This window comes from Vidua chalybeata, chromosome 34 (genome assembly GCF_026979565.1).
Source record: "Vidua chalybeata isolate OUT-0048 chromosome 34, bVidCha1 merged haplotype, whole genome shotgun sequence".
Classification (NCBI taxonomy): Eukaryota; Metazoa; Chordata; class Aves; order Passeriformes; family Viduidae; genus Vidua; species Vidua chalybeata.
In genome coordinates this window covers 10,521-36,144 of record NC_071563.1, presented here as the reverse complement: position 1 = coordinate 36,144, position 25,624 = coordinate 10,521, and the positions used below count along the sequence as shown (strand labels likewise).

General features: G+C 66.7%; 7 protein-coding genes across 15 annotated transcripts; 4 read left to right on the top strand and 3 right to left on the bottom strand.

The window, feature by feature from the left end:
- Positions 1 to 215: 215 nt before the first annotated feature.
- PIH1D1 (PIH1 domain containing 1) lies at positions 216 to 2,841 on the bottom strand. Of its 5 annotated transcripts, none has more exons than XM_053968383.1 (10): positions 2,662 to 2,841; positions 2,414 to 2,497; positions 2,276 to 2,339; positions 1,997 to 2,185; positions 1,859 to 1,920; positions 1,704 to 1,788; positions 1,529 to 1,622; positions 1,364 to 1,454; positions 765 to 956; positions 216 to 640 (listed from the first exon to the last, which is right to left on the bottom strand). In XM_053968383.1, the coding sequence occupies exons 1-10, from the start codon at positions 2,839 to 2,841 to the stop codon at positions 608 to 610; spliced, it is 1,074 nt and encodes a 357-aa protein (XP_053824358.1). In that variant the 3' UTR covers positions 216 to 607. The 5 variants fall into 5 exon arrangements, with proteins under 5 accessions (XP_053824358.1, XP_053824359.1, XP_053824361.1 ...); XM_053968384.1 differs by having other exon boundaries at positions 1,367 to 1,454; XM_053968386.1 differs by having other exon boundaries at positions 2,680 to 2,841.
- Positions 2,842 to 3,015: 174 nt separating this feature from the next.
- ALDH16A1 (aldehyde dehydrogenase 16 family member A1) lies at positions 3,016 to 9,087 on the top strand. Of its 3 annotated transcripts, XM_053968380.1 has the most exons (17): positions 3,016 to 3,114; positions 3,515 to 3,617; positions 3,831 to 3,957; positions 4,509 to 4,690; positions 4,764 to 4,841; positions 5,316 to 5,503; positions 5,639 to 5,794; positions 6,058 to 6,249; positions 6,593 to 6,697; positions 6,781 to 6,917; positions 6,989 to 7,082; positions 7,299 to 7,360; positions 7,630 to 7,707; positions 7,802 to 7,976; positions 8,081 to 8,257; positions 8,478 to 8,600; positions 8,828 to 9,087. In XM_053968380.1, exons 1-17 carry the CDS (start codon positions 3,019 to 3,021, stop codon positions 8,987 to 8,989), a joined length of 2,235 nt encoding a protein of 744 aa, XP_053824355.1. In that variant the 5' UTR covers positions 3,016 to 3,018; the 3' UTR covers positions 8,990 to 9,087. The 3 variants fall into 3 exon arrangements, with proteins under 3 accessions (XP_053824355.1, XP_053824354.1, XP_053824356.1); XM_053968379.1 differs by lacking the exon at positions 8,081 to 8,257; XM_053968381.1 differs by lacking the exons at positions 7,802 to 7,976; positions 8,828 to 9,087 and having other exon boundaries at positions 8,478 to 8,595.
- Positions 9,088 to 9,271: 184 nt separating this feature from the next.
- FLT3LG (fms related receptor tyrosine kinase 3 ligand) lies at positions 9,272 to 11,572 on the top strand. Its single transcript, XM_053968392.1, has 6 exons — positions 9,272 to 9,542; positions 9,648 to 9,749; positions 10,031 to 10,345; positions 10,630 to 10,762; positions 11,282 to 11,324; positions 11,427 to 11,572. The coding sequence occupies exons 1-6, from the start codon at positions 9,513 to 9,515 to the stop codon at positions 11,434 to 11,436; spliced, it is 633 nt and encodes a 210-aa protein (XP_053824367.1). The 5' UTR covers positions 9,272 to 9,512; the 3' UTR covers positions 11,437 to 11,572.
- On the bottom strand, positions 11,545 to 14,390 carry KASH5 (KASH domain containing 5). The gene is made up of 14 exons (XM_053968382.1): positions 14,034 to 14,390; positions 13,885 to 13,959; positions 13,617 to 13,797; positions 13,487 to 13,536; positions 13,340 to 13,406; positions 13,117 to 13,260; positions 12,922 to 13,039; positions 12,793 to 12,843; positions 12,641 to 12,718; positions 12,495 to 12,551; positions 12,337 to 12,396; positions 12,143 to 12,207; positions 11,994 to 12,054; positions 11,545 to 11,928 (listed from the first exon to the last, which is right to left on the bottom strand). The coding sequence occupies exons 1-14, from the start codon at positions 14,080 to 14,082 to the stop codon at positions 11,686 to 11,688; spliced, it is 1,299 nt and encodes a 432-aa protein (XP_053824357.1). The 5' UTR covers positions 14,083 to 14,390; the 3' UTR covers positions 11,545 to 11,685.
- Positions 14,349 to 16,616, bottom strand: CD37 (CD37 molecule). Of its 3 annotated transcripts, none has more exons than XM_053968390.1 (8): positions 16,201 to 16,612; positions 15,883 to 15,901; positions 15,668 to 15,792; positions 15,365 to 15,439; positions 15,165 to 15,269; positions 14,911 to 15,096; positions 14,753 to 14,836; positions 14,349 to 14,494 (listed from the first exon to the last, which is right to left on the bottom strand). In XM_053968390.1, the coding sequence occupies exons 1-8, from the start codon at positions 16,264 to 16,266 to the stop codon at positions 14,417 to 14,419; spliced, it is 738 nt and encodes a 245-aa protein (XP_053824365.1). In that variant the 5' UTR covers positions 16,267 to 16,612; the 3' UTR covers positions 14,349 to 14,416. The 3 variants fall into 3 exon arrangements, with proteins under 3 accessions (XP_053824365.1, XP_053824364.1, XP_053824366.1); XM_053968389.1 differs by having other exon boundaries at positions 15,883 to 15,955; positions 16,201 to 16,611; XM_053968391.1 differs by lacking the exon at positions 15,365 to 15,439 and having other exon boundaries at positions 15,883 to 15,955; positions 16,201 to 16,616.
- Positions 16,617 to 17,578: 962 nt separating this feature from the next.
- On the top strand, positions 17,579 to 19,696 carry BAX (BCL2 associated X, apoptosis regulator). Its single transcript, XM_053968402.1, has 4 exons — positions 17,579 to 17,876; positions 17,955 to 18,090; positions 18,165 to 18,269; positions 18,559 to 19,696. The coding sequence occupies exons 1-4, from the start codon at positions 17,863 to 17,865 to the stop codon at positions 18,658 to 18,660; spliced, it is 357 nt and encodes a 118-aa protein (XP_053824377.1). The 5' UTR covers positions 17,579 to 17,862; the 3' UTR covers positions 18,661 to 19,696.
- Positions 19,697 to 20,842: 1,146 nt separating this feature from the next.
- On the top strand, positions 20,843 to 22,134 carry LOC128802168 (ferritin heavy chain A-like). Its single transcript, XM_053968401.1, has 4 exons — positions 20,843 to 21,061; positions 21,247 to 21,393; positions 21,479 to 21,604; positions 21,809 to 22,134. The coding sequence occupies exons 1-4, from the start codon at positions 20,960 to 20,962 to the stop codon at positions 21,983 to 21,985; spliced, it is 552 nt and encodes a 183-aa protein (XP_053824376.1). The 5' UTR covers positions 20,843 to 20,959; the 3' UTR covers positions 21,986 to 22,134.
- Positions 22,135 to 25,624: the final 3,490 nt, after the last annotated feature.

Below are 25,624 nucleotides of genomic sequence, written 5' to 3'. Positions count from 1 at the left end.
TGTCCCCCCGCGGGGACACCCGGGGGTCAGCTGGGGGTGTCCCCCCCTCCCTCCCTCCCTCCCCGCAGGCCCCCGACCCCTCTGGTGTCTCCTCTCGGCTCTTCCTCAGCTCTGGGACGGCCCCCCCGGCCCCGGCTCAGCTCTAAATCCCCCTCAATCCCCCCCTGCGTGGGCTGAGCCGCCCCGGGGGGGCCTTGGCCAATCCCACCACGGGCTGCGGGTTTAACTTTTATTGGGGGGTTTCGTACAAAAAAAGATGGGGGGCAGGGGGGATTAAGGGGAGCATTGGGGGGATGTGGAGGGTGGGAGGAGGGGCCCGGGGGGGCCCCAAAGAGACCCCAAGAGAGTCCTGAAGGGGGTCCCTGAGGTGAAGTCCGGGACGATCCTGAGGTGGGGGGTCCAAGAGGGTCCTGAGGGGGTCCAGGAGCATCCTGGGGAGGCCCCAAAAGACCCCCTGAAGGGGGTCCCTGAGGGGAAGTCCGGGACGATCCCAGACTGGGGGACTCAGGAGGGTCCCGGACGATCCCAGGGAGGGTCCAGAGCGATCCTGGGAGCTCTCGGGGGGTCCCGTGGTGGGTGGGGGGTCCCGCGGGGGGTCCCTCGTCCCTCAGGCCCGCAGCGGCATCGTCACGGTGAGAACCTGCAGGGGGCGCCACGCGCTCACCAGGGGGCGTGTCCCACGGCCGGGGGGGCGTGTCCCACGGCCGGGGGGGCGTGTCCCACGGCCGGGGGGGCGTGTCCCGCCCCGCGGTTGCCATGGTTACCTTGGAGCGGCGGTGGAAGCGCGCGCGGCACCGCGCGGGGTCGGCGGGCAGGGGCAGCCCCAGCTCCAGCAGCGCCCCCTGGCGGGCGGGCGGACCCGCGCCGCTCTCGGCCGCAGCGCCCCCCGGCGGCGGCGGGCGGAGCAGCAGCAGCCGCTCCTCGCTCAGCCCCAGCCAGAGAGACCCCGCCCCCTCCTGGGCGGGGCCCAGAGGGGCGTGACCATAGTTAGAACACGCCCACAGCGCCCCCCAACCCCTCCTTAGGCTTTAGGGGACCCCTCATTGTTCCCCCACCTTCCCCAGGATCGTGGAAACCCCTCCTACCACAGCCCCCAGTACGCCCCAGTGCCCCCCCAGGATAACGGGACTCCCCCCATCCACCCCCCACTGCCCCCTGAGCCTTCCAACCTCTCCCCAGTGCCCCCCCAAACTGCCCCCAGAATCAGGGGAACCCCATAACCCAACCCCAGCACCTCCCAGTTCTCCCCAGTTGCCGCCCCCCAGCATGTCCCAGTTCTCCCCTGTTGCCCCCCCAGCACCTTCCAGTTCTCCCCAGTTGCCCCCTCCAGCACCTCCCAGTTCTCCCCAGTTGCCCCACTCACCACCTGGGGCAGGTGGACCCGGGCCTGCAGCACCTGCGGCTCCTGGGCTGAGGGCTCGGCCACCACCACGAACTGGGGGGGATCTGGGGGGCTGCAGGGGGGGCGCAGGTGAGGTCGGGAGGGCCCCAGGGATTTTGGGGAGGGGTCCCAGGGGTCCCCACTCACCCTGGGAGCTCCTGGATGTGGGGCCGGGGCCGGGCCCGGATGTTTTGGGCCGAGATGGAGCCCAGGAATTTCCTGTTCCGCAGCACGCGCCAGCCTGGGGGGGTCGTGGGGGGTCACGGGGGGGAGGGGGGGTCCAGCCGCACCCCAGCTCTCCCAGCGCCCCCCCCAGTCTCACCAGTGAGCTCCAGCTCCACCCCGTACTTCTCCGACAGCCCCTCCATGGCCACGGTCAGGAAGAACTCGAGGTACAGCGGATCGGCCTGAGGGGGCCACGGGGGTCAGAGCCCCCCAGGAGCCCCCCGGAGCCCCGAGGCCCCCGGCCCGGCTCACCTGCAGCGTCCTGAAGAAGCCCGAGTTGACCACCACGTCATAGGCGGTGCAGCCACGGCCTCCTGCGGGGTGGGAGCAGATCCGGGAGGGTTCGGAGCGGAGGGGAGGGGAGGGGAGGGCTCCGTGGGGGTCTCTGACCTCGGTCCAGCTCGGCGTGCGGCTCCCCGAGGCTCATGGGGATCCTGAAGCCGCCGTCGGGGCCGGGGGGCTCCCGCAGGAGCCTCTGCAGGCCCGGGGGGGACACGGGGGGCGGCGGCGGCACCTCGGGCGAGTGGCAGACGTTGACGAACACCTTGTCCCCCCCCGCGCGGGTCTTCACGCACAGCCCTGCGGAGGGACACGGGGTCGGGGGCGGTCAGGGGGCGGTGGGGACCCCCCGAACCCTCCCCAAAATCCACCGAAGCCCCCACCCCGTACCCGGCTGCGGGGTGACCGCCCGGGTGGGGCCGGGGCGCGGGGCCTCCTCACGGTCCGGGGTCACCTGCGGGAAGGAGGAGCGGTTCAGAACCGGCAGCGGCAACGGGACCGACACCGGGACCCCCGCCCGGGACCCACCTGCAGCAGCAGCCGCCGCAGCGCTGCCTCTTCCTCCTCGTCCGCCTCCAGCTCGGCCGAGAGCAGCGAGGGGTCCGCCATGGCCTGAGGGAGCGGGATGGGGCAGGAGCCGCGGGGACACCGCCACTCCAGGCCCGGGACGGACCGGGGCCACCAGGACCCTCCCTGGGAACCCCTCGGGGCCCCCAAAGCCCCTCCGGAATCCCCCGAACCCCTCGGGACCCCCGAAACCGCCGAACTCCTCTGACCCCCTGGGCCGCGCTCACCGCGCCTTTACCGCTCGTCACTTCCGCTCCCGGCGGGGCCCTGTCTCCATGGTTACGCGGGGACGCTCTGGCCGCTTCCGCTCCGTCTCGCTGGTTCCTGGGAGGTGGGGTGTGTCGGGCGGGGGGTTCCGCTCTGGCCATCCCCCCCATCTCGATGGTCATTCAGGGCCGTTCTGTCCAGCTCGGCCCCATCTCGATGGTCATTCGGGGCCGTTCTGTCCAACTCGGCCCGGCCCCGGTGCTGCCCCGGGGCCGCTCTGGCCCATCCCGCCCCGTCTCGGTGGTTTCTCGGGGCCGCTCTGTCCGACCCCGCCCCGTCTCAGTGGTCCCTCGGCGGCGATGGCGGCTCTGGCGGCCCTCGGGGCTCCCCCGGTCCCCGAAATCTTCGCCACGATGGAGGAGGGGCCGATCCCCGGCGAGATCAACCCAGGAGAGGTGAGGGGCGATCTGGGGGTCGCCCTGGGTGGGCTCTGGGGGTCCTGGGGGGGCCCTGAGAATCTCAGGGGGGTCTTCAGGGGCTCTTGGGAGTCTCCTTAGGAACTGGGAGGGGGTCGGGGGGGGGTCCCGAGGGAAATAATGGGGCCGGGAGAGGCATGGGGAGGGGATTGGGGTGAGTTTTGGGGGTCCCGTGAGGATGGGGGTATCCTGGGGGGCACTGGGGGGTCCTGGGGGTCCTGGAGGGTTCCTGGGACTGGAGGGGTAACGGGGGGGGCCCAGGGTTCCATGGGGTGAGTCCGGGTCAAAGTCCCCCCGTGGCCCCAAGGTCATTTGTGAGGGTGGGGGAGGGCTTTGCTGGGGCCGGGGGTGCCCAGGGGTGTCCCCCCCACCCCCCCAGGCATGGCTGGAGTCCCACGGCCGCAGCCTCGGACACTTTGTGGACGGAACGTGGCTGAAAGCAGCGGGGAGGACGAGCCTGGAGTGCCAGGAGGCCACCACCGGTAGGGGAGGGGACAGGGAGGGGACAGGGATGGGGCAGGGCTGGGGGTCAAGGGTCAAGGTCACAGATTTGGGGTCACTAGTCCAGACCAGTGTCAGGGACTGGGGTCAGGGATCGGGGCGGGGTTGTGGGACTGAGATCAGGGTTCGGGGTCAGGGTCAGGGTCAGGGTTCGGGGTCACGGCCAGCCCCTGCCATGCCCTGTCTGTCCCCAGGCCGGACGGTGGCCACGGTGCCGGCCGGGGACAGCTCGGACGTGGCCGTGGCCGTGGCGGCGGCGAAAGCGGCGGCCGAGGCCTGGGCGGGGCTGGGGGGGCCCCAGCGGGGGCAGCGCCTGACCCGGTGAGTGACCCCGTGACCCCCAGTGACCTCTGCGTCCCTCGGGTGACCTCTGGCCTGTCCCTGTCCCCTCTGTCTCCAGTGGCCCCAGGTGGCCCCAGGTGACCCTGGCTGACCCCGGGGTCAGTTTTTAAAAGTATTAAGTTTTCTTTTATAGTTCTTTTAAGAGTCTTAAAGTTCTCATAAAACAACTTCAACCTTCTGATCTCTTTACATATTCGTACTGGACTTCTCACACACTGTTCACATAAATAATAATTGTTTTATGTTCTTCTTTGTGACAAAAGTAAGCTAATAAACTGTTAGCTTAACCAGTGTGATTAGAAAAGCAGTGATTCCATCCTCCAGCCCACAATCACCTCTAAAAGCCTATAAATATCAAATACTCAAATAAAACGCTCTTCTTTTTAACCTTTAAACTTACCAAACGTTTACGTACTTACTTTGTGTCTAATAACAACCTGCGGGGGACCGAAACCCCTCTGAGCCCCCCCGCTGTCCCCTCTGTGTCCCCCGGTGTCCCCACTGACCCCCGGTGTCCCCGGTGCCCCCAGGCTGGCCGCCACGCTGGCAGGTGACCGCAGGGGGACCATGGGGGCCCTGCTGGCCCTGGCCGGGGGGCGGCCGCTCTGCCGGACGCTCGGGGCCGACCTGGACCTGGGGCTGCGGCTGCTCCAGGTGCCCGCGGCGGGGGCCCAGCTCGGGCCCCCCGGACTGGAGGGCTGGACCCCGCTGGGTGAGTCTCCCTTGTCCCCACAGTGTCCCCTGTCCCCTCCCCGTGTCCCCTGACCCCCCGTGTGTCCCCCCAGGGGTGGTGGCCGTGGTCCTGGGGGGTCCCTGCTCGCTGCCAGCGTTGCTCTGGAAATTGGGGCCACTCCTGGCCATGGGTGAGTGCTGGGGGGGACGCTTGGGGACCCTGGGGACAGCTGGCACTTCAAGGAACGAGGGGGAGAGCCATGGGACAAGGGTGGGTCCAGGTGTGGGGGGCTCCCCAATGTCCGTGTGGGGTGTCCTAGCTATTTTAGGGTGTCCCAATGTCCCTCTGGGGGGGTCCCAGCAGTTTTGGGGTTTCCCAATGTCCCTGTTGGGTGTCCCAGCAGTTTTGGGGTGTCCCGATGTCCCTCTGGGGAGTCCCAGCAGTTTTGGGGTGTCCCGATGTCCCTCTCGGGGGGGTCCCAGCAGTTTTGGGGTGTCCCGATGTCCCGCTGGGGGGTCCCAGCAGTTTTGGGGTGTCCCGATGTCCCGCTGGGGGGTCCCAGCAGTTTTGGGGTGTCCCAATGTCCCTGTTGGGTGTCCCAGCAGCTTTGGGGTGTCCTGATGTCCCTCTGGGGGGTCCCAGCAGTTTTGGGGTGTCCCTGCAGGGAACACGGCTCTGGTCCTCTCCCCTCCGGCCGCGGCTCCACCGCTGCTGCTGCTGGGGGAGCTCAGCGGGGAGGGGGCGGCGCTGCCCCCCGGGGTCCTCAACGTCCTGGCGGGACCCCCGGGGCTGTGCCGGGCCCTGCACACCCACCCCGAAGTCACCTCTGTCACCTTCCTGGGAGCCCCCCAGGTACGGCGGTGTCACAGCGAGGGGAGGTGACAACGACGGAGGGAGGGGAGCTGGGGCTCCTCCTCTCACCCCCCCCGCCTCAATTCGGGGGTCCCTGGGTGTGTCCCCACGCGCTGTCTGTTCCCTGCCCCCCAGGAGGAGCTGGAGGCCCTGGTTTGGGGGTCCCCGTGCCGGGGACCGCGCCTGGGGGGTCCCCGGGGGGGCCGCGTCGTTGTCATCGTCCTGGACTCGGCCGACCTGGACAGCGCCGCCGCCGCCATCGCCGCCACCGCCGCCGCCCCCCTAGCGCTGGTGGGGCTGCGGGGGTCCCGGGGGGTTTTTGGGGAGCTTTTCAGGTCTTTTGTGGGGGGCATTTCAGGGGTTTTTGTGGAGGTTTGGCGGTTTCTCAGGGTTTTTTTTGAGAGGGGCTTTTGCGGATGTTTCAAGGTTCTCTTTTTTTGGGATGGTTTTGTGTGGGCTTTTCGGGAGGTTTTTGGGTTTCTCTTGGGGGGAGGTTTGTGAGTTTTTCAGGGGAGTCGCTGGAGTGTCCCTGATGTGCCTCCTCCGTGTCCCAGTTCCCGTGGGGGGGGTGCGTGGTGCTGGCACAGGACGCGGTGGTGGCAGCTCTGGAGCGGCGGCTGTGGGCCCGGCTTGGGGGGCTGCGGCTCGGGGACCCCACGGACCCCAAAACGGAGGTGGGGCCGCTGCCCCCCGGGACCCGCCCGCCTGAGGGGGTGGTGCAGGAGGCGCGGGAGGAAGGAGCTCAGGTGAGGGGGTACACAAAGGGGGGCCGGGGTGGGGTGGCTGTGGGGACATCGGGGTGGCACAAAGGGGTTGGGAGGGTGGGGAGGGGCACGTGGTGTTTGGGGTTGAGTTTGAGACTTCCTGGACATTGGGGTCCCTTGGGGGGAGAGTTTGAGGTGTCTCCTGGGGGGAAATTTGGAGGTTCCTGGACATCAGGGTTCTCCGTCATGGGTGGGTTTGGGGGTTCCTGGATGTTGGGACCAGCTGTGGGGACCTTTGAGGGTCCCTCGGGGGCAGTCTGGGGATGCCCTGTGTGGCACTCTGAGGGTCCCTGCCTTGTTGGGACCCCCGTTTTTTTCTGCCCAGGTTTTCCAGGCTCCACTGCCGCCACTGCCGGAGGGGGGGTGTCGTTTCTACCCCCCCACGCTGATCTCGGGGGTGGCCCCGACCTCGCGCTGCCTGCGGGAGCCGGTGGGTGCCCCAGGGTGACCTGGGGTGGGGGGGTGCCCAGGGGCACCTTTTGGGGTTCCTCTGAGTGTCCCCTGCCCTGCCAGGCCCCAGGGCCACTGCTGGTGCTGCTGTCCGTGCGTGGCCCCACGGAGGCCGTGGCCTTGGCATCAGCCCTGCCCCAAACCGCGGCCGCTGCCGTCTGGGCCCAGGACATCACCGTGGCCTTGGACACGGCGGACAGGTGACCACCAGCCCCGCTGAGCCCTGAGCCCAGGAGTGACCGCTGGGCACTGAGTGCTGACCCCTCTGCAGGCTGCCCCAGGGGCTGGTGTGGCTCAACGCCCTGGACCTGCTGGACCCCAGCGGGGGCTGCGCCGGGGGGGCCGCAGACACTGACCTGGATGAGGTGGGGGCTGCCGAGGGGGCTCTGGTGGGACTCCTGGGCGGTTTGGGAGGGGTCTGGGGGGGTTGAGGGAGTCCTGGAGAAGGTGGAGGGGTGTCGAGCTGTCCTGGTGTGGGTCCTGAGTGGTTTAGGGGGGAGTGGGGTGGGTTTTGGGGTTCCTCAGGGAGGGGGGTCCTGTGCTGTTGCAGATGGGCTCTGCCCCCCCTGCACTCCTTCCAGGCGCTGCGAGAATTCGGGTGCCCCCCCTGGGAACAGCCCTCCAAGGTGGATGAGCTGCTCAGGTACCCCCTGACGGGACAGGGACCCCTCCCCAGGATGGAAACCCCAAATTAGGGGATCCCAGGACAAGAACTCTGAGACCGGGACTCCATTGAGACCCTGGTTTAACACCCCCAGGACCCCCTTCTTCCCCCCCGGGGGGTCCCAGCCCCATCCTGTCCCCCCAGAGGATCCCGTGTGCCCCTCAGGACCCCGATTCTTCCTCTCAAAGGGGTCCCGGTGCCCCCCTGGGCGATGCCCTTTGATCCCCTGTCTCCCGTCCCTGTCGCAGCCCCCTGGTGACCGTGGATGACCCCGGCGATCCCGAGCTGGCTCAGGCCGTGGCCGCGGCCCGCGGGGCTGCCCCGGGGTGAGTGCGAGGGTGGGTGGGTGGCTCCTTCAGGGGTGTCCCCCGACCCCCGTGGGGAGGAGGGGTCGGTCCCCAATGCCCTCGACTCCCGCAGGTGGGGGCGGCTGCCGAGAGCGTCGCGGGCCCGGGTGTTGCGGGGGGCGTCGGCGGCGCCGGCGGGGGGACGCGGGGCCCCCGAGGACGGCGACAACGGCGACACGGCCGGGGGCCTGCAGAGGGCGCTGCTGCGCTGGGCGGCGCGCGTGGAGCGCGCGGGCGGGGCCGTGCAGGTGGGCGTGGTTAAGGGGGTGGGAGGTGAGTGGCTGGGGCAAAAGGGGCGTGTGTTGTGTGACTGGGCGTGGCCTCTGACTGGGCGTGACCAATCCCGCTGCAGGACGTGCCCGGGGGGCGGGCACTGCTGGCGAGGCGGCCGCTGGGGGTGCTGGGCGTGGCCTGGGGCTGGCCACGCCCATTGGATATGCAGCTCCTCCTCCCGGCGCTCGCGCTCGGAAACTGCGTGGTGGTGGTGGTGCCCCCTGGCGGCGCCGGCCCCGCACAGCGGCTACGGAAGGTGCGGAACCGCGGGACCCCCCTGCTGCCCCCCCGGCTGACACCTGTGATGCCCCCTTCCCCCCGCGAGCCCGCATATGTCCCCCAGGACCTCCCGTGTGCCCCCTGTGCCCCATCATGTGCCCCCCTGAAACCCCCCAGGACACCCCACGTCCCCTTCCTTCACCGCAGGACCCCCCCCCCCAACTCGGTGACGCTCCCCCCTTCCCCTGTGTCCCCAGGCTCTGGTGGCCGCGGGGCTTCCGGGGGGTGTCCTGACGGTGCTTCCCGGGAATTCCCGGGGCTCCGGATCTCGCCTGGCGCGACATCACCCGGACGGGCTGTGGCTCTGCGGGGGGGACGCGGTGAGTGGAGGGGCAGTGGGAGAAATGGCGGGGGGGGACAGAGTGTGGGGACACGGGGGAAGGGGACAGTGGAGGGCACACAGGGGAAGGAGGGTGGACACTGGGCGGATCGTCGTGACCTTTTGGGGGTGCCAAGCCGTGGGACGGCTGCTGTGGTGGGGATTTGGGGTCGGGGGGACGTCACCCCAGCTCTCCCCATCTGTCCCCTCTTATGTCCGCCCACCCAGGACTGCGACTGGGCCTCTGCCGCGAGCGTCCCCCGCGTTTGGGGGGTCCCGGCGGGACTCCTGGGGGCTCCGGGGCAGGACCCTCCCCCCGGCGCCGAGCGGGAGCTGGAGCTGCGCTGCACCCGCCCCCACTGCCTTTGGCTTCCGGGGGGCGCTCCCTGAGACGCCCCCCAGAACCCCCCAAATCTGCGAGGATTTCAGACCTCACACTGTGCCCCCAGCCCCGCGACCCCCGCCCCAATAAACCGCTCCGATCCGCAGCCGCTGTCACATCTCTGTTTGCGGGGGGGACCGCGTTGGTCTCGGGCTGGAGTGGGGGGGGGTATTTTGGGGGTGCCCCGCCCCTGCACGTGCCCGGACGCCCCGGCCCCCCTCCCACGCTCGGAGCAGCCGCACCCAAAGCTCTGCGGGGCCGGGCGGGGGGTCCCGAGCGCCGGAGCCCCCGTGGGATGAGAGAGCTAGTCCCCCGGGTGAGGAAGGGGCAGCCCGGGGTCCGCGGCGTGGGAGGGGGAGGCTCAGGGCGTCTCGCTGCCCTCTCGGGTTTCCTGGGCCCCCTCCCGGCTCGGTGCCGCTTTCGCTTTCGGCGGCGGCTCCGCCGCGGCCCGAGGGGTCCCGGAGGGGGTCCCGGGGGTGGCTCCGGGAGCGCTCGCGGGTCTCCGTGCGCCATCCCCAGCTCAGCACCGCGATGGACTTGCCCCCCCCCCGCTCTGCTCTGGTAAGTGGAGACCCCCTCCCCTCCCCCCACAATGTCCCTGCGCCCCTCTGGGACCCCCGTGAGAGCCCCTTGGGACGTCCAGAGCCCCCCCCCGGTGACCCCCAGGTGCCGCTCCTGCTCCTTCTGGCCGTGCCCACCCCCAGCAGCTGCTGCTCCTTCGGCTTTAACCCCATCAGCAGCACCTTCAGCGCCCACCTGAACAACCTGGTGAGACCCCCGCCCCCAGGACACCCTCCCGCACACCCCAGTATGCCCCCCGATCTCCGGGATCCTCACGGGACCTCCCGGATCCCCCTGAGACCCAAAAGATTCCCCTGCACCTCCCCCGCCGTCCCCCAAACTCCCTCATTCCCCAGGGGAGGCCCCACTCTGGGTCCCGAAAACCCCCTGACTGCAACCCTTCACCCCCAAAGGGTCGCTGGGGACCCCCTGAGCGCCCTCCTCAGCCCTCTGGGCTGCTTTTGGGGACCCCCTGACCCCTCCCACAGACCCCCTGGCTGCTCCTCGACTACCCTGTGGCGATGCCCAGCAACCTGGAGCCGGTGAGCGAGAACCCTCCGAATCCCACGTGTGCCCCCCCAAATCCCTCCCTGTTCCTGCAGCCCCGGACACCTCTGACCCCTGTCCCTCCAAATCCTCAACTGCCCCGGCCTCCCCAGGACAGTGCCTGCTCTGATCTCTGGGGGCTTCACTTTGGGGCACTGGCTCTGCAGCGAATGTTGGGGGTGGCAGGGAAGGATTTGGCCCCCCTGCTCAGGACCCTCCTTGCCCAGCTCCACTTCGTAGCCGAGTGTCACATCCAGGTGGGTGGGGGGCCCTGGGGGGGGCTCTGGGGGTGCTGGAAGGAGGGGGAGTTGGGAGGCTCGGTGTGCGCCGTTATGGGGTGGTCCTGGGGAGGCCAAGGTGAGTCTGGGGGCCTGAGGGGCTCTGGGGACCCCACAGGGGTCTGGGGGTTCCTTGAAGTGTCCAGGGTGACTCTGGGAGACTTTGGGGGGGTGCAGGAGCTCTGGGGCATTCCTGGGATTTCCCAGGGTGGTTCAGAAGGGGTCTGGGGTCCCCCGGGGGGGCTCCTATGACATCTCCCTAGGACCCCCGGGGCTGTGTCCAGCTGGAGATGGTGAATGTGTCGCAGCTCCTGGAGACCCTCGTGCAGCACCTGGGGGGGCTGCAAGGGAGACCCCCCCACTTCCCTGGCTGTGCCCGCTTGCGCTGCCACCCAGGTACCCCCCGGGACCCCTGAGGGACCCCAGTAACCCCCTAGGGCAGCTGCTGACCCCCGTCTCCCCCCAGGCCCGGCGCTGATCAGCCCAGCAGTGCGGCACGAGGGGACCTTGGGGGCCAGGCAGGGACCCCCCAGCCCTGCTGGACACGGGCTGGTGCTGCTGGGGGGAGTTGGGGGGGCCCTGGGCCTGGTGGCACTGGTCTGGGTACTGTGGAGGAGACCCTGTGCCCAGGCGGGGACACTGGGGCCACTCGAGGGCACTGGGGACACTGGGGAGGATGGCGTTCCTGGGGACACAGGGGGTGGTGAGGGCATGAGGGGCACTGGGAGTGCTGTGTGCATTGGGGACACTGGGGACACTGTGGATGCTGATTGTCCTGGGGACACTGGGAGCACTGGTGGCTGTCTTGGGATCACTGGGAGGAGGACTGAGAACACTGGAAGCACTGGGGAGCACTGGGAGGTCATTCCCCTCAGCCCCCCCCAGCCCTCACAGGGACCTCCGACATTGGAGCAGGATGGGACCTGAGTGGCCGAGTGGTACTTGGGGACAGACACAGGTACTGGGAGGGCTGCTGCGTACTGGTATCACTGGGAATGTCCTGAGGGGGGCCAGAGGAGGCCCCTGGATCATCAGGTCCTCACCCTCTGCCCCTGCCCAGGCTGGCCTGAGCCACTGGTGAGAGACGGGGACCCTCCAGTTCCCTGCTGGAAGCCCTTGGGAGCTACACTGAGATCTCCCGGAGCGACGGAGAGATGAGGGGGCCCAGCCTGGCCCCGTGCAGTGCCCATAAAGCTGATGTTGACACCCTGACTCTGACCCTGCTCTGGGAAGACTGGGCGGACTGGGACGAGTGTTTGGGGGAGCTGGTATGGAGTGGGGTGGACAAAGTAGTGCCCAACTGGCCTTTACTGGGGGTCTCACAGGGGCGGGGGGCTCCGGTAGTGCAGCTGGAGCTGGGGCCACTGGCAGGGCAAGAGGTAGAGCAGGGCCAGCAGTGCCAGCAGCACCAGAGCCCATGGTGACAGCGGCGTCCACGGTGACAATGGCGCCTGCGGGGCCACTGCCTTGGCCACCTCCTCACTGCTCCACACCAGGCCTCCTCCTCCGGACACCACTGTCCCTGTGTCCTCCTCCTCCTCCTCCTCCTTGTCCCCTGTCCCCTGGGCAGAGCCTCTGGGTCAGTGGCTGAAGGGACCCTGCAGGGTCCCCCCGACCCCACTCTTACCGGGCTCGCTGTCGCCGCTGTGGCCTGGATGTCCAGCTGGCCACGCGGGCACCACGGGCGCCTGTGGAAGGCAGAGGAGGGTGAGGATGCCGAGGTGAGGACTCCGGAGCATCCTGAGGATGTCCCCTGCCCACGTGTCCCCCACGTACATGGCCCAGGCATCCCGCAGCTGGCCCAGCTGCTGCCGCAGCCGCGTTGTCTCCAGACGCAATTCCTGGGGGGGAGAAGGGATTGCCGCCCTTGGCCCTGCCCTTGACCCCCACATAGAGAGTGGCCACCGCGGGGCTTCGCTGTGGCCAAGTGGCCGCTGTCTGGGCTCACACCGAGGCCAGATGTGCCGTACCTGCACCATCCGCTCGTACTCCTCCAGTGATGCTGTTAGCTCCTGCGCCCGCTGCCCTGCCTGTGGGACAGGGCCTGGACATGAGGGGCCGTGGGAGAGGGCTGGGGGTGGCCCTGGTGACAGCTGAGGTGGTGGCAGTGTCACTGGGCAGTGCTCACCTGGGCAAGGGCTGCATCCCGGGCAGAGAGCAGGGCAGTGCCACGGCAGAGCTGGGCCTGGGCAGAGGGATGTGGACAAGGACTCCTCGTCACTGTCTCACACAGCCCCCAGCACTGCCCACCATAGCCACTGGGCCACCGCTCACCTCCAGGCTGTCCATCCGGGCCACCTGCGCCTGGATCTGCTCCCGCAGTCCCTGGCCCTCGGCGAGGAGCCGCTGGTTCTGCCAGGGGTGAAACAGGGCTGGGGTTCCCTGTGGCACTGCCCTGCTGGGGCAGCCCCCAGTGCCAGGCTGACCTCCTCCTGTAGACACTCAGCCTGCGAGCACAGACTGCGCTGCTCCTTCTCCTGGGGAGGGGCATGGCCGTGAGGGGACACTGTGTGACACCATGTGACACTACGCGGCACCTCAGCTTAGCCTCTCACCGTGTGCCGTGCCTGCCGCCGGAGCTCGGTGTTCTCCTCCTCGAGCCGCTTCACCACGGCCTTCATGTCGTCCAGCTCATCGACGGCCACCCTGGCCTGCTCCAGCGCCTGCCGGCTGCTGCCAGGGGCAAACGGTGCTTCAGCATTCCCAGGATGCTGATCCAGATCCCATGCCCGGGAGCCCCTCGGGAGCACCTTCGCAGCTGCGTCTGGAGCTGTGCAATCTCCTCAGCCAGGCGGGCGTTGAGCTCCTCAGCCAGCTCCGCATCCCGCTGCAGTTTGGCGTTCTGGGCCGCCAGTTGCCGGGCACGGCTCCGCAGCCCCGCAGCCTCAGCGCTGCTGGGGAGACCCACTGGTCCTGGGGTGCTCCTGGGAGCACAGCCAGGGATGATGGGGTGTCCCCACAGCAGGCACTTACTGGGTGGTGATGTCCGTGTTGTCACCCTGGAGCTCAGCGGCTGCTGGGGATGCATGTCCGTCGTCCTCTGCGGGATGGGACACAGCGGACTGTGTTTGTGTCCCCATCAGGGCCACCTCGACTCCCTTTTCCTGTGCCAACACCCACCTACTGGCACTGGTCCAGTGTCACCAGTTGCCATGTCCTGCTCCTCAGCCCTGCATGGACGGAGCCACGGGTCAGCACCACTGACGGGTCCAGCTGGCGCCCGGCGCTGCCCCCATCTCTTGGCACTGACCCATCCTGCCGGCACGCTGCGATCCAGGCGCCCATGGCCATGCGGAATCGGGTCCAGTCCAGCGCTGTGCCTGCGGCTGCAGGGTCCAGCGCTCGCCGCAGTGCCTGCAGCCGCCCATCGTGCCCGCTGTGCCCCGTCATCGCTGCCACGTACTCCACCACCTGCTGCGGCTGCACCATCCCTGTGGCGGACGGAAGGGTCAGGAACGGCGGTGACCATCTCGGGGGATTCTGGCTGTGGCCACCATGGCCCCAGGGGCTTTGGCTACCTGTACGCTCAGGGTCGCAGGCAGCGAAGGTGCAGTCCAGGGCAAACTCGTCCGAGCAGCCGCTCTCGGCAGGGGCTGAGGGGGGGACATGGGTTATGGAGGGTCCCGGCGCCTCATCCCCCCGCCCCGCTCCCTCATGGTCCCCGCACCTGACGGGGGGATGACGGCGCCCGGGGCGCAGGGAACTTCTGCAGCCATCGTGTTCAGGGTGCTCCGGTGCCACCGCTGCCCCGGGGCAGGGCCAGGGGCCGAGGCTTTCTGGGGACTCCCGGGAGCGTCGCGGGACTGAGGGGGAGCCGGTGGCGGGGGCGGGAATCGCCTCACGGCGGAGGAGAGGGGCGGGGCCTCGCGCGAGCCGTTCCCGCCCAGAGGAAAGGGGGCGTGGCCAGAGGGAAGGGGCGTGGCCCCAGCGCCGCACGCGGGCCGCGCGTTCCCGCTCCCCTCCCGGTCCCCTCTTGATTCCGCTGCTTCCCAAGGGCTTTTATTGAAGGACAAAGACCTCCGCGCTTCCCCCCACACCACCCTGGCCCCCTCAGAGCCCCCGCAGCAGCTTCTCGTAGTGGGAGTCCAGGTTCCGGACCAGGAACATCGACAGCATCAGCAGGGAGAGCTGGGAGCAGAGAGCAGGATCAGCCCTCCTGGACCCCCTCGGATCCCTGACCTCCCCTCCCGGCCACCCTGAACCCCCACGGACCCTTCTGGCCACCCTGAATCCCCACCAACCTCCTGGCTCCCCACGGACCATCCCCTGAACCCTCCCTGGCCCCCCCCAGCTGCTGCCCAGCCCACCCAACCTATGGTCCCACAGCCTTCCGACCACCCCCAGGCCCCCCCAGATCAGCCCCCGGCCCCAGGGTGTTCCCCCTACCTCCCCCAGGCCGATGCCTATGCAAACCCCCACGATGGTGACCAGGTTTCCGGCCAACCAGGTCTGGACTCTCTCCTTGCAGCCCTAAAGTGACAACTGGGGGTCACTTGGAGCGCCCCCAAGGAGCTCCAGGACCCCCTGCTTCCCCCGTGCCTCACCCTGGGGAAGATGTCCTGGGGGGCAGCTGTGGGGCAGCGGCCATGGGGGAGCATCCATGGGGTGCTGTGGGTGCTGTTGGGTGCCCTGAGGCAGGAGCAGGCGATGGCCCTGGCCCTGTCTTTGTCCCTGGTGGTGTCATCGTCGTGGTGCCAGTCCTGGGGTCCTTTCCAGCCACAGCAGCTGAGCTGGAGGGGCAGGGGGTCAGTGTGGTGGCCATGGGGTGGCTCTGGGGTCCTTTTGGGGGGGGTCTCACCTGCTGCTGGACAGCGTCCCAGCTCTCGTGGGGGTCCCCAGGTGGTCCCTGGGCCGGGTAGCCCCAGATCAGCTCCTCTGCGTAGGTGGCCACTTTTGTAGCCAGCTGGGGAGAGGGATCAGCACAGCATTGCCCCACGACCCCAGGGTGCCCCCCGACCCCGGGGTCCCCCCCAGCCCCGGGTTCGCCCCTGCACTCACAGCGGCGCGCTGCGTGTAGACGATGATGGCCACCGTGATCTGGGCAGCGAAGAGCAGCAGCAGGAGCCCAAAATACTTTGGGGATAGACAGGGAAGGTGGGGGTCAGCCAGATCTCCCCCCCAGCCCCTCCCCAGTGCCAGGGCAGCTCAGAGGGGTCCCCCCACTCCCCGCTGCTGCTCCCCCGGTGCAGGATGTGGTGGCACCACGTGGCCCCGCGGTTGCCCCAGGAAGTTGCAGCACAGCTACCCGAGCCGCCTCCCAGTTCCGTGACCCCTCTCGACCCCCCCAGCCCCCCAACTCACCAGCCCCAGCATGACCTTGACCTCCTTGAGGGCCCCCAGGCACCCCAGGAATCCCAGGAGCATGGTGACGATGCCGACCCCAGAGAAGCCATAAGACCAGACCCTCAGGCTGACCAGCGGTGACCCTGGGGGACACGGTGGGGGGGGGGTCAGGGAACCTCCCAGCCCGGGGTGCCACACGTCTTGGGGTACCCCATACTTTGGGGGTCCCTTACCCAGCACGGCGGCGAAGCTCTGCCGATCGAAGAGGACCCAAAAGCTGAAGGTGAGGAGGAGGATGCCCAGGAACTGGGGGGGGGGGGGGGGGGGGGGGCCGGGGGGAGCCCAGGTCAGGAAATGCGGGACCCCCAGTGCCCACAAACACTGGGAGATGGTTGCCCCCAGCCGGGTCCCCTCAGCCCCAGGTTCCCCCATCTCCCCGTGTCCCCCAAGTCCCCCCAGGCGGTACGTCCTGCATCTCCCCCCTGCCCTCCCAAGCTCTACTTCCCCGCTCTCCCCGCTGCCCCCCAAGCCCCCCGCCTAGCCCCACTCACGAAGAAGAAGAGGTTGAGGAGGAAGAGGAAGCACTTGGTGCAGCCGAGGCAGCTTTTGGGGCTCATGTCTGCACAGGGGTCACAAACGCACGGGCTCAGAGCCCACCCCGAGCCCGAACCGCCCCCCGGGCCCCCGGTTCCCCCCGCCCCGTCCGGCGGCGCCGCCTCGGGCCCCGCGGGAGGCGCCGGAAGCGCCGCGGGGGCGTCGCCCCGGGACTCCCACGGACAGTGGGGGCCACGACCCCCGGTGTGACCCCGGGGAGTGGGGGGTGACCCCGGGGGTCCCGGGGGGCTGCGGGGGCGGGACCGAGCGCTGGAGGGGGGCGGGACCGAGCAATGAGTGACGGGACAAGGGGCGGGGCCGAGTGCGGGGGGGCGTGGCGATGAGCGCGGCCTCCCCTCCGCCCCGCCCGTGTGCGGCCCCCCGATCACGTGACAAGGGCGCTCCGCCCCCGCCGCCGGTGTCACGTGACGCCGCCGGGGACCACGTGTTTCGGGCGCGATGGCGGCGGCGGCGGCTTCGGCACAGCGGGGCGGGGGCAGCGGCGGCGGCGGCGGCGGCGATCCCGGAGCCGATCCCGGAGCCGGGGCCGCCGGCGGCGAGCCCGCCCCGCCCCCGGGGGGCGGTGGTGAGTGGGGGGATTGGCGGGACCCGCGGAGGGGCGCGGCCTGTACGGGCCGGGGGAGGCGGCGGCGGCGGCCGAGCTCGGTGGCCGCTTCTCCCCGGTGAGCGCCTCGCTCTCTGCAGGGGCCTCCTCGGACCAGATCATGCAGACGGGGGCGATCTTGCTGCGGGCGTGAGTAGGGGAGGCGGGGACCGGCGGGAGAACGGGCGGGGCTGGCGGGAGGACAAGGGGCGACTTGTAGGGCACAGGGTGCCGGGGAAACTTGGGACTGGGAGGGGACTTGGAGGACACAGGGTGCGGGGGGTCTTGGGACCGCGGGGTGGACGTGGGGGGCACAGGGGACATGGGGGGACTTGAGAGGATACGGGACTGGGGGGGGCACAAGAGTGTGGGGGGGGGGGGAACTGGGGACTCGGGGTGAACTGGGGAGATCTGAGAGGATCCTGGGACTTGGGGGTGCAGGGGGACGAGGGGGCACTTGGGAGGGACCTGGGGGACACGGGGTGCATGAGAGACTTGTGAGAATTCTGGGGGGACACGGGGTGCGGGGGGAAACTCAAAACTTGGGGGGGCTTGAGAGCTGTGGGGACACAGGGTGCAAGAGGGAACTCGGGAGTGAGGGGGGAATCGGGGGACAGGGGGGATGTGAGGGGATCCCAGGGGGACATAGGGTACAGGGGAGATGTGGGGTCCATGGGGTGCAGGTGGGACATCGCGGGGGGGGCTTTAGAGGGTCCTGGAACTTGGGGGCCAGCTGGGACACAGGGGGATCTGGGCTCCGGGTGTGACGCCAGAGGAAAGGACTCAGGGTCCAGGTGGGACACGGGGATGGGGTCACACAGACCCGGGGCAGGACACGGCGGGTATCCAGAGTGCCGGGGGTCCCAGGTTCGTGCAGGACCGCGTGGAGCGCTGCGGGGACCCCCAGGCCGTGGCCCTGAGCGTGGCCGAGCTGGGTGAGCCCCAGCCCAGCAGCCCTGATACCAAACGCCTCAGCGAGTGCCTGCGGCGCATCGGCGACGAGCTCGACAGCAACATGGAGCTGCAGAGGTGGGCAGCTGCCGCTTTTTGGGGGTGTCGTGGTGTCCCCAAGCCCGCCATGACCATCCCCACCGTCTCCTGCCCCAGGATGATCGAGCAGGTGGGGTGTGACGCCCCCAAAAAGCTGTTTTTCCGCGTGGCCAAGGAGATGTTTGCCGATGGCACCTTCAACTGGGGCCGCGTGGTTGCCCTGTTCTACTTTGCCTGCAAACTGGTGCTGAAGGTGGGTGTGGAGCCCCCCCAAAGGCCATCCCCAGTCCCCCTTAACCCCCTCTGACCCCTCCCTGCTGCGGGCAGGCTCTCTGCACCAAGGTCCCAGAGCTGGTCCAGACCATCCTGCGTTGGACCATGGAGTATCTCCAGGAGCACGTACTGGCCTGGATCCAGGCCCAGGGCGGATGGGTGAGACCCCAACCCCCCCCCCCCCCCCCCCATTCCTCGGGGGGCCATGCCCCTGACCCTTCCCTAACAGCCTCTTGTACCCCAAACCCCCCATTCCTTGGGGGGAGAGGGGGCCCAGCCCCTCTTTGGGAATGTCCCCTCTGCAACATCCCCTTTTACCCCAAATTGTAACCCAAATCCTCCCCTCTGTGCTGGTTTCCCAACTGCCCTGAGCCTGGTTGTTCTGGGGGGAGGTTTGGGAACCCCCAGCACGTGGTGACCTTCTTCCTCCTGTGTCCCTTCCTCGCAGGAAGGGCTCTTGTCCCACTTTGGGACCCCCACCTGGCAGACCATCACCATCTTTGCCGCTGGCGTCCTCACGGCCTCACTGACCATCTGGAAGATGTCGTAGACTCTCGGGGGGGGCCACATTTTGTCCCCCTGGGACCCCTCCCCGGACTGACCCTGCCGGCAGGGATGGTGCTGACCCCCAGCACCTTCCAGGGCTGGGGGGGTTTTTAACCAACAGGACTTGCTTACCCGGATTTTGGGGTGGTGGTTGAGCTGGGGGGGACCCTCCCCTTCCTTCCCCAGCCCCCCCCCAGCCCTTCCCACAAGTGTCCGGAGGCCACAGCTGGGATTTGGGGGGGAGTTGGGGGTGAATGGGGTGGGGACACCCCCCCTTCCCCTGCTGTGCCCCCCAGTCCCGGTGCTGGGCCTCCCTGGCCTCAATTTGACCCCAGGACTTGTGGTGCTTTGAGGGGGGGGGTGGGTCTTGCGGTTCCACCCCCCAATATGGGGGTGGGTGGGGTGTCTCTGTGACCCCTCCAGAATGAGTTGGGGGGGTGGGGGGGAGGGTTACAGCCATGGCTGTAGGGTGAGTATTTATTGGGGGTCCACACCCCCCAAAAAGGGCCCCCCCAGGTGCAATACCCCCCCTCCCGGGGCGGAGGCTCTCAGGGTGGGAGGGGCCACACCCCCCGTTTACCATCTGGAAGATGTCGTAGACTCTTGGGGGGGGCCCCCTGGGACCCCTCCCCGGACTGGCCCTGCCGGCAGGGATGGTGCTGACCCCCAGCACCTTCCAGGGCTGGGGGGATTTTTAACGAACAGGACTTGCTTACCCGGATTTTGGGGTGGTGGTTGAGCTGGGGGGGACCCTCCCCTTCCTCCCCCAGGCCTCAACCCCTGCTCTTTTGGAGGTCCCCCGTGTCCCCGAGGCGGGGGGACAGGAGGGGGGGCAAAGCGACCCCTTCTCCCAACCCCCGCGGTGCTCTCGGGGGTGACGTCACGGGGAACCACTCCTCCCAAAAAAAAGGGTGGGCCCTGCCTTCTACCCCCCCCTCCCCCTCCCCGATTGCTTCTCTCCACAGTTGTTTTTTCTTCTCTTTTTTTTGTACCTTGGTTTTTGTATCGGGAATTTCGATGGAAGTAAAAGGCAAACGCGATGCGTCGTGGGCGTGTCCCTCCTCCTCCGCCCCGCCCCCAAAAACCTCGGGGAGCCCTCGGGGATCTCGGGGTGCGGCTGGGGAAGGGCGGGGGGAGACAGGAATTGGGGGAAGTCGAGGCAACGCTGCTTTCACTTTCGCTTTTGCCACGTGGCTTTGGGGGGGGTCAGGGCCCCCTCCCCCTTTTGTTCAACATCTCGGGGGTTCTGGTTGGTGGGGGAAAAGTGGGGAGGGGGTCCTTCACCCCTCCCCCTCCCCCCCCCCCGCAGGGCCAAGGGAACGTTTGGGCTCCGTGGGGCTTCAAATCGTGTGTGTGTGCAGGGGGGGTCCCGATCCCGGGGTTCACTGAGCAGCCGCGGCGGGTTTTGGGGTTGGGGTCCCACATCTGGACCCTTCTCCACGGGGCCGTGTCCTTCCTGCAGCGCAGCCTCTGGACCCAGCGCCAAAGGGACATTGGGGTGGCTTCGGGGGGCGTGGGGGTGGCTTTGGGGGGGTGGTCCCCGGGTGTCGGGGGCCGCTGCTCCCCCCCTTTGCCCCGGACGTTCCTCTCAGCTCCAGCCGAGCCGGGCCCCCCTGGAGCTGCGGGGACCCCGAGGGATGAGGGATGGGAAGGGAAGCGCCGTGGGACACCCAGTTCCAACCAGTCACCCCCAGTTCGCCCCGGTCCCGGAGCGGCGGAAACGCGGAGTCAGCGCCTTCCCCGCGGCCAAGTTCCTCTTTTATGGTCCCGGCGCTGCGTCAGCTCCTTCCGCACCCTACAACCTATTAAACTCCGATTAACGGGCAATGGGCACCTCAGGACCTGGCAGGACACCCAAAAAACACCCCCCAAGCTCCTCCCCAGCCCCCGCCAGGCTCCGTGTGCCCCCGAACCCAGCAGTGAACCGGGGCTCTCCCGCAGCCGCCCCCCCGCGCCCGGCGAGACCACTCATGGGGGGGGGGGGGCGGACACAAACGTGGGGTCGGACCCCCACCCCCGCCAAAATCCTGCCCAGTCATGCTGACTGCGGGACCGTGTGACAAACACGGACAAGGGCCAAGGCCACCGCGCCCCTTCCGGAGGGGCGAGCAGGGGGGGTGCCCCCTTTTCTCCGCCCAGTGGGGAAGGGCTATAAAACCGCCCGGCAGACGTTGAGCGGCCACAGCCGCGTTCTCGCTTCAACAGTGCTTGAACGGAACCGGCTGCTCGCGGCCGTTCGTCCATCTCGGCCGTCCATCCGTCCATCCCGCCGCTCCCGAACCGACCCGTCCGTCCGTCCCGCTATGGAGTCCCAGATCCGCCAGAACTACCACCGCGACTGCGAAGCCGCCGTCAACCGCATGGCCAACATGGAGCTCTACGCCTCCTACGTCTACCTCTCCATGGTAGGGGGCTCTGGACCCCCGGCCCCGGGGTTGGGGGACCCCCTTCCTGCGCCTCAAAATCCGCTTCCGTCTCGCCCCGCTGCTGGTGGGGGCGGCGCCGCTCGGGAGAGCGGAATCCGAGGAATTTGGGGTGGGGGTCCTGGGGGACTCCCCCTGACCTCTCCTCCCTCCCCTCTCTCCCGCAGGGGTTTTACTTCGACAGGGACGATGTGGCCCTGTCGCGGCTGTCCCAGTTTTTCCTGGAGCAGTCGCGGGAGGAGCGGGAACACGCCGAGGGGCTCCTGCGCTTCCAGACGCGCCGCGGGGGCCGCGTTCTCCTGCAGGACATCAAGGTGTGTGGTGGGGGGAGGGCGGCTGTGGCTCGGGGTTGGCCGTAGGGTACCTGGGCTCCTTGAGGTGACGCTTCGTGCCCCGCAGAAGCCGGAGCGGGACGCCTGGGGGTCGGCGCTGGAGGCAGTGGAAGCGGCGCTGCAGCTGGAGAAGTCGGTGAACCAGGCGCTGCTGGACCTGCACGGCCTGGCTGCCGAGAAGGGGGACCCCCACGTGAGTGGTGCTGTGGCTTTCACCCCTCCCTGCCCCCGCCCCAGCTCCAAATCCTCCCAAATTCCTCCCTTTCCCCATGCCCGTGCCTTTAGATCAGCCCGGGGCTCCCTCTCCCACGGGAGTCCTTGGAATCTCCTGCTGCTCCTGGGGGTCCCTCAGCTCCCCCAGACCCTCGGCCCTGCCTGATATCCCTTTGTCCCATAGCTTTGTGACTTCCTGGAGTCCCACTACCTGGACGAGCAAGTGAAGGCCATCAAGGCGCTGGGGGACCATGCCACTAACCTGCGACGCCTTGCTGGTGGTGCCACTGGGCCTGCGGGGGCCTCAGCTGGCCTCGGCGAGTACCTGTTCGACCGTCTGAGCTTGGAGGAGCGCAGCTGAACCTCCCCCCGCCTTCACCTCCACAGGCAGCCCCCAGCACTGTCTTCCTGTGCCCCCAGACCCTTGTAACACCCCCGCCCCATCCAAGGGGGCCCTGCCTGCTGGGCCCTCCCAGCATGATTCCAATAAAGGGTCTGTCTTTGCCTCCAGTTGTCCCCTCTGTTATTTGCTTCCCCCCCCACAAGGGAGGGGACACCGGGAGTTGGGGTGGGGTTAGTGGGGCCTGGCATCAGATGGGGGAGGTGGCACAGTCCCTTCACGGATGGGCAACACCTGACAAATTTATAGGAATTCCAGGTGTTGCTGAGCATGTTTTGACCCTGTAGTAAGGTCTGAAGAAAACCAGAAGGGGCTCTTCAATACAAGAAGGAGAGCCTTCAACTTGAGCGTCTTGGGACAAGTTTAGAGAGTAGATCTGGCCATGCTAGGCCAGCCAAAGCTATAGTTCCTCGCAGCTTTCGTCAACAAGAAATCCTGGACAATCTGCGAATTAAGGAGGCAGAAGGTGACTCCTGAACAGGAACACCAGACTATTTCCCTGTGAAACAAAGCTCACCACCCCAGGTTCCTGATGTCAGTTTGCAGGGTTCCCTTGGGACTGTCAGGGCAGCACAGTCCTGGGCTGGCCACTTTTCTTTCAAATGGAAAAAGGCTGATCCTTGCCTCCAGGGGTCTCTGGCCCTGAGTGGCCGGACACCTCCAAAAATCCAAACGATCGAAGATGTGTCGCAGACCCAAGCTGCCCCCACCTCCAACCTGTGCTGCCCTGACAGTCCCAAGGGAACCCTACAAACTGACATCAGGAATCTGGGCTGGCCACTTTTCTTTCCCAGGGAAAAGGACTGGTCTGTGCCTACAGGGGCCTGTGGCCCTGACATGCCCTTTTCCCTGGGAAAGAAAAGTGGCCAGCCCAGGTTCCTGATGTCAGTTTGCAGGTGGTGTTTGGCTTTGCCCTGTCCACTAAAATTGTATTTTGCTGCAGCTTTGCTCTGGGATATGTGGACTGCCCCCTCCAAATGTCCCTCTTCCCTCTGCCCTGTTCTGCTCTGTCGCCATCTCCACCCCTCACCCCTACATGTACTTCCAGCCCACCCCTTCCCCAGTCTCTCTCCACCCTTCACCCCTCCCCATCCCGCCCCTGCCCCATCCCTCACTCCTCCCATCCCCCAGGTGTGACTCCCTGCAGCAGGACATGGGAGCCCGGACTGGTGGGGATAGTGCGGCCCTCGCAGCAGGACAACACCCAAAGAAAACAGGCAGGGACGGCGTCTGTGGGCTGCGCGGTGTCACAAAGGCACCTGGGGCTGAGGGGAGGGGCTGGAGGGTGACACAGAACATGGGGGCAGCTGAGAGGCAGAAGGGGTCTTTAGGAGTTAAAAAGGGGGGCTCCAGGGTGGCACAGAGACGCTGAGAGGCTGCGGTGGGAACCTGACGGTGACACAAGGAGGCTGAGAGGCAGGGGCTGTCCTGAGGGACAAAGTGGGGGGTGCCTGAGGGTGACAGGTGCCCTCACAGCACCCTTAACCTCACCCTTAAACCCACCCCTACAAGGGTGGAAAGTGCACGGTGGAGGTTAGGGGGCCACAGGACAGTGTCGGGGGGCTTGGGGTGACACACAGGCATTGTGGGCTGAGGGGCAAAAAGGGGGGGGACTTGACAGGTGGAGAGCTGACCCTGAGGGTTAGGGGTACAAAGGACAGGGCACGGGGTACCAGGAAGGGTTAGGGTACAGCAGCAGCCCTCACCCCAACCCTAAGCAGCACCCCTAGAACACCAGTTTTCCTCAACAGCAGCTGCAGGCAGCAACCCTACTGCTGGGACAGCCCCAGAACCCTCCCAGCAGCTGCAGGCAGTGACCCTAATGAAAAGGTAGGGATGATGTTGGCTGGCTAGAGAGTGACTGGTAGAGGTTGAGGACTGAGCACTTTTTTAGGGGTTTTTTAGGGCTTTAAAAAGATATTTTAGTGTTTTTTTCACAGGAGCTTTTTAGGAATTTTCTGTGACTATTTAGGATACTTTTAGGGCTTTTTTAGGGCTTTTAAAAGATTTTTTTTTAGGGTATTTTCATGGCTTTCTTACTACTAATTAGAATTTTTATGGGTTTTTTTTTGGGGTGTTCTTGGGGCTTTTTTATGTCTATTGAGGGTATGTGGAGGACTCTTAGGACTAGGGTATTTTTAGGTCTTTTGAGGGAACTTTTAGGTTTTTTTAGGGTCTTATCAGGGCATTTTAAGTATTTTTGGGGTATTTTTAGAGCTCTTTTAGGAATATTGAGGGATTTCTTAAAGGTTTTTTAGGGATATTTAGGTGTGTTTTAGGGTTTTTTTAAAAGTAGGGTATTTTTCTTGTATTTTAAGGGTATTCTGAGGCTATTTTTATGTTTTTGTGGGGCTTTTAGAACATTTTGAATATGAGGGGTTTTTAGGGAAATTTTATGTTTTTTCATGGCACAGCACATAGAGGCTGAGGGGCACTGTGGGGGCTTGAGGGTGACAGAGGCTGGGAGCTGAGGGAGGCACAGGGAGAGGGGACAGTGGGTGACAGAGAGATGCTGAGGGGGGCAGGGGCAGCTGGAGCGTGACACGGAGAAGCTGGGGGCTGAGGGGCAAAGGAGAGGGATTAAGGGTGACGCACAGGAGCTGAGGGGCAGCTGAGAGGGGGCTTGAGGGGCAAAGGGGGGGCTCGAGGGTGACACACAGAGCCTGAGGGCTGGGGGGCAGAGGGAGAGGTTGAGGGGTAAAGGGCGAGGGCTTGAGGGCTGGACAGTGCAGTGGAGATCAGGGCTACAGGGTACAGCTTAGGAGGCAAGTTAGGGTACAGGAGCACCACCTCTCCCCCCAGCCCTAACCTCAGCCTAAGCAGCCCCCCTAACAAGAGCCTTTTCCCTTTCCTTTTCAGCCCTTTCCTTTTCAGCCCTTTCACCTTTCCTTTTCAGCCCTTTCCTTTTCAGCCCTGCCAGCAGCAGCACCACACAGCAACCCTAACAGCGAGAGCACACCGGAACGCTCCCGCTAGGACAAGGCAGTGAGCCTCACACCAGGACAACGACAGAACCCTCAGAGGACAACGGGACCCCCTGGAGAAAGGTAGGGATGACATCTGTGGGCTAGAGAGCAACAGGAAGGGTTTGGAGGCTGAGCAGGTTTCCTTGAGTGTTTTTGCAGGACCATTAGGAATATATAGGGGATTTTGGAAGGCTTTTTAGGACTTGTCTGGTGTCTTTTACGGCAATGTTACACCTTCGTAAGGGTTGTTTTAGAATTCCTTAGTGCATTTTAAGGGTCAGGATGAGGGTCAGGCAGGCTGAACCACTGGAAATACAGAGTATTATTGGAATGTAGTGCAATGCTTTGGAAAGGTGCCAGTGGAGGGCACATCCTTGCTTGTTGGGAATTTTTGGAGGTGTCCGGCCACTCAGGGCCACAGGCCCCTGGAGGCAAAGATCAGCCTTTTTCCTTGGGAAAGAAAAGTGGCCAGCCCAGGTTCGTGATGTCAGTTTGTAGGGTTCCCTTGGGACTGTCAGGGCAGCACAGGTTTGAGGTGGGGGCAGCTTGGGTCTGCGACACATCTTCGATCGTTTGGATTTTTGGAGGTGTCCGGCCACTCAGGGCCACAGGTCCCTGGAGACACAGACCGGTC

Excerpts from the sequence above, each read along its gene's own strand:
- LOC128802168 (XM_053968401.1), top strand. The coding sequence starts at position 20,960 with ATGGAGTCCCAGATCCGCCAGAACTACCACCGCGACTGCGAAGCCGCC. Across the intron at positions 21,062-21,246 it reads CCTACGTCTACCTCTCCATG|GGGTTTTACTTCGACAGGGA; the intron begins GTAGGGGGCTCT and ends TCTCTCCCGCAG. Across the intron at positions 21,605-21,808 it reads CCGAGAAGGGGGACCCCCAC|CTTTGTGACTTCCTGGAGTC; the intron begins GTGAGTGGTGCT and ends TTTGTCCCATAG.
- PIH1D1 (XM_053968383.1), bottom strand. The coding sequence starts at position 2,841 with ATGACCATCGAGATGGGGGGGATGGCCAGAGCGGAACCCCCCGCCCGA. Across the intron at positions 2,340-2,413 it reads TGCGGCGGCTGCTGCTGCAG|GTGACCCCGGACCGTGAGGA; the intron begins GTGGGTCCCGGG and ends TCCTTCCCGCAG. Across the intron at positions 1,921-1,996 it reads GCACGCCGAGCTGGACCGAG|GAGGCCGTGGCTGCACCGCC; the intron begins GTCAGAGACCCC and ends CCCACCCCGCAG.
- BAX (XM_053968402.1), top strand. Across the intron at positions 18,091-18,164 it reads CCTGCAAACTGGTGCTGAAG|GCTCTCTGCACCAAGGTCCC; the intron begins GTGGGTGTGGAG and ends TGCTGCGGGCAG. Across the intron at positions 18,270-18,558 it reads TCCAGGCCCAGGGCGGATGG|GAAGGGCTCTTGTCCCACTT; the intron begins GTGAGACCCCAA and ends CCTTCCTCGCAG.
- KASH5 (XM_053968382.1), bottom strand. The coding sequence starts at position 14,082 with ATGGCTGCAGAAGTTCCCTGCGCCCCGGGCGCCGTCATCCCCCCGTCA. Across the intron at positions 13,261-13,339 it reads AACACGGACATCACCACCCA|CAGCGCTGAGGCTGCGGGGC; the intron begins GTAAGTGCCTGC and ends GGGTCTCCCCAG. Across the intron at positions 12,208-12,336 it reads AGTACGAGCGGATGGTGCAG|GAATTGCGTCTGGAGACAAC; the intron begins GTACGGCACATC and ends TCTCCCCCCCAG.
- CD37 (XM_053968389.1), bottom strand. The coding sequence starts at position 16,266 with ATGAGCCCCAAAAGCTGCCTCGGCTGCACCAAGTGCTTCCTCTTCCTC. Across the intron at positions 15,793-15,882 it reads GAGCTTCGCCGCCGTGCTGG|GGTCACCGCTGGTCAGCCTG; the intron begins GTAAGGGACCCC and ends CGTGTCCCCCAG. Across the intron at positions 15,270-15,364 it reads TCTACACGCAGCGCGCCGCT|CTGGCTACAAAAGTGGCCAC; the intron begins GTGAGTGCAGGG and ends CCCTCTCCCCAG.
- FLT3LG (XM_053968392.1), top strand. The coding sequence starts at position 9,513 with ATGGACTTGCCCCCCCCCCGCTCTGCTCTG. Across the intron at positions 9,750-10,030 it reads GCGCCCACCTGAACAACCTG|ACCCCCTGGCTGCTCCTCGA; the intron begins GTGAGACCCCCG and ends CCCCTCCCACAG. Across the intron at positions 10,763-11,281 it reads CCGCTTGCGCTGCCACCCAG|GATGGGACCTGAGTGGCCGA; the intron begins GTACCCCCCGGG and ends ACATTGGAGCAG.
- ALDH16A1 (XM_053968380.1), top strand. The coding sequence starts at position 3,019 with ATGGCGGCTCTGGCGGCCCTCGGGGCTCCCCCGGTCCCCGAAATCTTC. Across the intron at positions 3,618-3,830 it reads GTGCCAGGAGGCCACCACCG|GCCGGACGGTGGCCACGGTG; the intron begins GTAGGGGAGGGG and ends GTCTGTCCCCAG. Across the intron at positions 7,708-7,801 it reads GCCCGCGGGGCTGCCCCGGG|GTGGGGGCGGCTGCCGAGAG; the intron begins GTGAGTGCGAGG and ends CGACTCCCGCAG.